Source organism: Cenococcum geophilum (assembly GCF_001692895.1).
Source record: "Cenococcum geophilum 1.58 unplaced genomic scaffold K441scaffold_8, whole genome shotgun sequence".
In the NCBI taxonomy this organism is placed as follows: Eukaryota; Fungi; Ascomycota; class Dothideomycetes; order Gloniales; family Gloniaceae; genus Cenococcum; species Cenococcum geophilum.
Window position 1 is genome coordinate 2885411 of NW_027137566.1, and position 6873 is coordinate 2892283.

General features: G+C 44.9%; 1 protein-coding gene across 1 annotated transcript; it reads right to left on the reverse strand.

The window, feature by feature from the left end:
- Positions 1-14: 14 nt before the first annotated feature.
- Positions 15-1655, reverse strand: K441DRAFT_703637 (nucleotide-binding domain-containing protein; the record flags this gene model as incomplete). Its single annotated transcript, XM_067653489.1, has 2 exons — positions 1106-1655; positions 15-1070 (listed from the first exon to the last, which is right to left on the reverse strand). Exons 1-2 carry the CDS (start codon positions 1367-1369, stop codon positions 15-17), a joined length of 1320 nt encoding a protein of 439 aa, XP_067507634.1. The 5' UTR covers positions 1370-1655.
- Between the last annotated feature and the right edge of the window lie 5218 nt (positions 1656-6873).

Below are 6873 nucleotides of genomic sequence, written 5' to 3' on the forward strand. Positions count from 1 at the left end.
CATTGTGTCGCCCCCTACAACTTCGCCCGCCATCCACCATCCCTATCCCCAACAACCACCTCCCCGGCCTCCCTCAAAACCTCCTCCACCAAACCCACCACCTCCCCCGCACACCCCCAGCTCAGCGTCCACCCCGACCCCCCATGGCCATAAGAATGCACGACCCGACTCCTTCCCCCACCTACCCTCTCCCTGCCCTCCCGCTCGACTCTCACGCCGCCCTCCCGAAACGGCCTCAGGCCCTGGACAAGCGGGTTCGTATCGAGCTCCGCGCCCCGTAGCGCAGGCAGGAACGCCTCCGCTCGCTCCCGCATCCGCACCACGGCGGGAGAGGAAACAATCAAATCTAGCGCCTCCTCCCGCGGCTGGACCAGCCCGCCCACCAGCAGGATCCCTTTGCCGCGCGGGACGAGGAACACCATATCTGCCTCCGTGTCTGCCTCTGTCTCCGCAGACAACTCCGCCGACGCTGAGCCAGCAGCCGCAGCCGCAGCCGTTCCCCTCCCACCGCCCGCCGCCCCCCGAAATACCCCCACCGACACCGCCAATGCAGCCTCCACTTTCGGAAACTCCTCCGTCCCCGGATTCCGTACCCGCAGCAACGCCCCCCGCACTGGATAAACCCCTTTATCAGCCGCGAGGACGCGACTGCCCAGCCCGGCCGCATTGACGAGAGCGGCAGCGGCATAGCGCCGCAACAACTCACCCTCCTTGCCCAGCAGATCCGCGTCGAAGGTCTCAGTGACTAGGCAGGCGCCCTTGGCGCGGACCAGGAAAAGTAGCCAGCGCATGGCGCGGGTGGTGTTGATGACGGGGGCGGTCAGGGCGTAGGCGTCCCGCGCGCCGTAGGCTGGTGAGACGGCGAAGTGTTGGATCAGGGCTGGAGTGTGGACGAAGCCGCGGACGCCGGATTGCGCTATCTCGCGCATCTTCGCGGCGTGGACCGGGTCATCCGCCACCGGCGCCGGGAAGAAGAAGGCGGAGGGCCGCATCGCGACCCCGGAGTCGCGCTGGATAGCTGGGATGTCGGCCAGCGCGGCCCAGATGGCGTACGATGTCATGGCCCAGGGCTTTGCGCGCGCGAGGGCGGGGCGGTCGTGTGGACGCCGCAGACGGCGGGCGGGAATTCCCACAGCGCGCCGGCGATTTGGGATGTCAGCAGCTTGCTGGGCGTCGTGCTGGGCCAGGCGGCGGAGAGGATGGTGACGTGGTAGCCTTTGTCAAGGAGGGCCCAGGCGGTTGTGAGGCCGGCGATGCCAGCGCCGACAATGAGGATGCGGGGGGAGGAGGCGGTTGGCGCGTTGAGGGGCTTCGGGTCTGGAGAGAGGTCGCGCCACATGGCGAGGGGGAGGTGAGGGGTTTTTTCCATTGAGGTTGGTGGGTAGAGGATTGTAAGGGTAATGATGTGAGGTGAGGTGAAAGAGAGGTGGGCTTGAGAATGTAAACTCCGCCTAGGTGGTTGCAAGAGGATCTAGATTGAGTTCTCTACTGGAGATCGGACAGGGATAAGGAGGAGTAGGATAATTTCAACGAACCGTTGTTTGGACAGGTGGAGTCTGAGTGACAAAGTATTCTGGGCCCTGCAGTAATCGGAGTTTGGAGTGTAAGGAGTTAGAAACGACGGACATGAATCCTATAAAGGAAATTGGGAAACAGAAAGATGAATCCGAAAAGCACTATATAAATTCTTTCGGCTCGTTACACAAGTGAATTATAGCGCTATTTCTATTGCATCTATACTGGAAAATGACATGCTTGAGCAATATCATTGCAGCCCAACGAAAATATCACGGCGGATATCATTTACATTCACTGTGGCGTGATTGTTAGTTTGCCAAGGTTCCTGTTCCGCTTTATACCGGTATTTGGCTTATTCCAGACTATTTCTGCATCATTCCAGAATAAAGCCGTCCTTTTTTAGGTATAAGTCGTGCTCCGCTTTATACCGGTACACGCCTTATTCCGGAACAAATCGTCCTTAAAGAGGAACAAGTTGTGTGTCGCTTTTCAGAGCTTTATTCCGGAAAATATTCAAAGCCATATAAAGCTTTTTAATAAAGCTTTTAGGTAGATTTTAGTAATTTCTATAATTTAGTATAAGAAATATAGTGTAAGCTTTGCAGTGTGGGTATTGAACGAGCGACTTGATTGTAAATCTATGGAAATCAAGTGGTATAAATACATGAAAGTAGACCCCGAACTCCGAAGTCCATGACTCATTTCAAACGTATCTGAGACATACGAGGGTAGTGCTGACGTAGGTGAAACAGGGTAATATGCAAGGTCCGGTAGTCGGTTACACACCCCCCCAGATTTGACGGTGTAGTCAAAGCTGTAGAAAGAAAAATGAAGGCAGAAACTACACTCCCTAGCTTTATATCTCCGGACATAGAGCTGTATTCAAAGAGATGTCCCCTATGCATATCTGTAACCGACTACCGAGGCTTGCATTACCTTGTGATTCACCACCCGCCCCTCGACATCATGTCTCAGTACCTATGTCTCACTACCTATTTCCATTACCTATCGCCGACTGTAATCGCTGTCTACTGAGGCAATTGTAGATCATCGTCATCATCCTCTTGCTACCTACCTCGTGTATATATAGAGACTTTACAGCTACATTTACAATCAAGTCGCTCGTTTATTTCCACACACTGCAAAAGCTTACAATATCCCCAGCCAAAGATATAGAGGAAGACGAAATGCCGCGCGGGAAAGTCTAGGCTGTTGGGTAGGCAGGTAGCTATATAGTAGAGTTTGACGTGCCTGCTTATCCACGCCTCTACCCTACTTTTCCAGCGGGGTCCCACCTATGGGCGTTATCCACCTTCTATAGTTAAGGCCCAGCCAAAAGCCCCCCCGCCTAGGTAACTCCTGTTTACCCCTTAAGTATATCTTACTGACATACCGTCCTAGCAACTAAACGGTTCCGTCTGTTAATATACTAATACGCGCCTCCGTTCTCTTGTGCTACGTAATAATCCCTCTAGCTAGGACGTAATCCCGCCTGCCTACTAGGTATATTAAGGGTTAAAGCCTAACTAAGGGATAAGGTCCTTAAAGCTAGTAGTGGCTACTATATACTACGCCCTATAGGAAGCTAGTAGTAATATAGGGGCGTAATACCCTATATATATATGCATTAGGTCGCGTATACCACGCCTATTATAAGTCACCTTTTAACGCTATAGGGCCGTTAAAGTTGGCCTATATTTCCGCTGCCTAAAGCTTTACCTATATTTTAGTAAACTTAATTATCTATTTTAGTAGGCCCTTCTTTCTTAGGATTTATAGAAATCTCTTATATAATGTATAGTTAAAGGCTCCGTTTATATCTAGGCTTAGTATAAATACTATATAGCCTAGGCGGGCTTACTATACTACCTAAACGCTAGAGGTAATTATAGTATATCTAAGAGTTAGCGTCGCTGCTAAGAGGCTAATAACGTAAGCAGTTAGTAAGCTTATAGAGTTATAATAGTTAGCTAGCTAATAGCTTGCTACCTTAGTAATAAGGTTTAGTAGTAAACTATAGCTTTTAGTAGAAGTTAAGGGTATTTAAATCTTCGGCTAAAGATCCGGTTAGTTAATTATACGCTAAGTAATAAAAAACCTCTAAGAATCTCTCACTTAGCTATAGTATTCTCGCTTATATAAGTATTTATATACTAAGAAATATTTAGTGCGTATACTATTCCTAAAATTAATTAAATTAGGTATTAACTACTTATAACTATATTATAACTATATATAATTAAAGCTTTATATTTCTAATATAGTTTCTTTACTATTCTATCTATATTATATATAAGGCCGTCAAAAACGGACTCTGCACCTGTATGTAGTGACGGCTACGAACCTAGGTCTTTAAAGTTTAGACTTAGAGCCAATATAGAGACGTTGTATAGCGTGCGATAGGACCTAGTGGTCGTGGTTATAAGCGTTATAAGCGGTGGTGAAAAATTTTCAGATGGTAAGATCTTGAAAACCACTACTATAGCCCTCTATAATTTAGCTACGCTATTCTCCTATTAAGGCACCTATATAATCTAATGTGGATATACGGCATTTAATAGTATCCCCTAACCCCTAATAGAAAGTATTAACAACCTCTTATATTAACGAACGAGCGATCGCGAGTAAATAAGTAGACGAATAAGCAAATATACGGCCCCTCCTAACCCCTAGGGCGATCGCCCGCGGAGTATGCGGTTACTCGCCGTTTTTTCTACTAAATACTACCTAGCAGCCTGGATTGCGACCTACGGTTTTCCCTATCTTCTTTTAATGGAGTAGTGACCCTTAGAAAGGGCCTAGCTGGGGCCTAGGCATAAAAGATACCTAAATATACAATATCCCGCTCGCTTATTAGTATTACGGTAGTTAGAACGGATAAATCCCCCTTATACCTTTAATAGGCCCTAGGGGGGGGAAGGTATAGCATATATAGCAATAGTTAGATAAGAAATAGCATATAGGGGATGGCTAAGATATGGGAAACAGCAGTATAGCAATTAATTGGTAAGGCCTAGCTAGGACGTAGTGAACCCTAGCTAGGGTAAGCTAGAGAAGGAAGTAGTGGTTCCTAAGGAGTTTAAATATCTAAGGAGGATAGGACGTAGCCGTAGACCTATAGGGCCGCCGCTATAGACAGACATGGCAAATTAGGGTTTTTTATCCTACTAAGGTGGCTTATAGGGTTTTTCCTCCCCCCTAGCAGCAAGGGTTTTTTCCCGTCAATATTACTTTTCCCTTATATACGGAGTAGTCTGCGTGGGGCTAAATAACATCCGTATTAAACGTTAATTAAAGAAGAATTATTATATTATATATAAGTAACTAGTTATATAATAGCTTTATAGTAGTATAATAAAGGGCAGCTATTAAGCTGTTTTATTTTATATATATAGTCGCAAAAAATATATATATAAATCTTAGATATACTTATTATAAGGGTTATTTTAACCTTTACTCGGGTGCACGCCTAGGAGCTCTTAAGGGCTACTAAGGCTAGCCCTTAGCACCTCCTTATAACCTCCTTAGGCTTACAGCCCTTCTATCCTCCTTATTAGTTCGTCTCTAAATAAAGCTATTACTATACCTACTCTTTACTATATCGTCCTCTTCTATTAACTCTCCTTATATAAGGTAAGGATGTGGATAGGGAGTCTAATAATAGAATAATAGGGTATATTGTATAAGTAGACAAATCCTTAAGGGAGAAGGAGGAGTCTGAGGTAAGGTAAGGAGGGGGTTTCCCTAGGGGTATGTGCTCTGCACGTGCCTTACAGGCGAGTTGTATGCGAGTCGCCTGTGCCTCGCAGCTATATAACTATATACTTAGGTTTTCACCTAATAATGCCCCCCCCTTTAAAAAGGGTCGTCCCTGATCCTTTATATACTTAGGCCTTAATAAAACCCTATAAAAACCTTAATAAGGAAAAAATTGGAAGGGAAAGAGCATCCTAATTTTGCGTATAGAGAGATAGGTAGTACAATTGCGCGAAGATATTAAGGAACTTTAACCGCCAGTTAAAGTTGTCTAATTAGTCAGATTTAGCTTACTAAAACTTCCCTACATTTTACTAAGCTAATAGCAATTTTATATACCCGGTATAGAAAATCCTAATTAGTCTATTTAACAGGTAGAGCTAGTAGCTCAATACTATCGCCTAAATTTAGTAGATACGAAATATTCCAAAAGCTTACTTATATAGGTAGGTTGCTAGTACCTTGCGGGTAGTTATAGGTTACTTATATATAGCCAGATTTATAAACGGTAAGGCTATATACCTATTAAACCCGCCGCTAACCCTTGCTTTAGCCTTGCGCTATACCGGCGTAGCGCCGTATATACTTTATAGGTAGGTTATAGGTTACTTATATACAGCCAGGTTAGGATAGTAAGGCTATATACCCGTTAAACCCGCCACTAACCCTTACTTTAGCCTTGCGCGTTATTTGTATAGTATATATATAGAATAGTATATAAGTTGTCTGTATAGGTTATTACTAGTAGGTTACTAGTAGGTTATAGACCTTAGTTAAAGGACCCTAGTTATAGACAGGTGTAGGATAATATAAGTCATTAGTATAGGTTACTACTAGTAGGTTATTAGCGGGTTAAAGACCTTAGTTAAAGGACCTTGGTTATAGACGGACCTATCTAGTATAAGTTATTAGTATAGGTTACTACTAGTAGGTCACTAGTGGGTTATAAACCCCGGTTAAAGGACCCCGGTTTTAAACGAACCTATTACCTAACATATAAACAGTCTGTAAAGGTAGTATAGAGTAACGGACTAGGTCTAGGCCTAGGAGAGTACTTTTTAATTACTTTAGGGTTACTAGCGGTACGCTGTAGCCTTGCTTATAAGTCGCCTGCAAGTCGCCAGGTTGCGGTAGAGTATAGCTTATATAGGATATTAATAAATTAAGCTTCACCCCGTATATATACCGCAACTCTTACTATAAGCGTTAGCTTATTTCTTAATCCCTTAGGACGTCCTCTGCCTTTCTTTAATATAGGCTATATCTTAGTAGCAGCAGCGCTTGCCTTTTGCTTACGCTTTAGCTATAAGGCTAGGTATTAGTATATTAGCTTCGTAAAACGGTCTATAAGGATAAGGAGGTGTTTTAAACTTAGGGAGATCCGTAATAGAGTTAAGTAAGTAATACCGCTAGGCTCGTATGGGGGCCTTAAGGGCTATAGCTTACTATAAGGTATATAGCGGTGCAATTTAAGGGTTAGTAGGCATTATAGTACCTAGGTATTTATGGAGGTCCTTAGTAAGGCCAGACCTTATTATACCTTAGGAGTCCTTAAGTGTTACTAGCAGGAACTTACCCCTAGGTAGTCGCGTGTAGAGC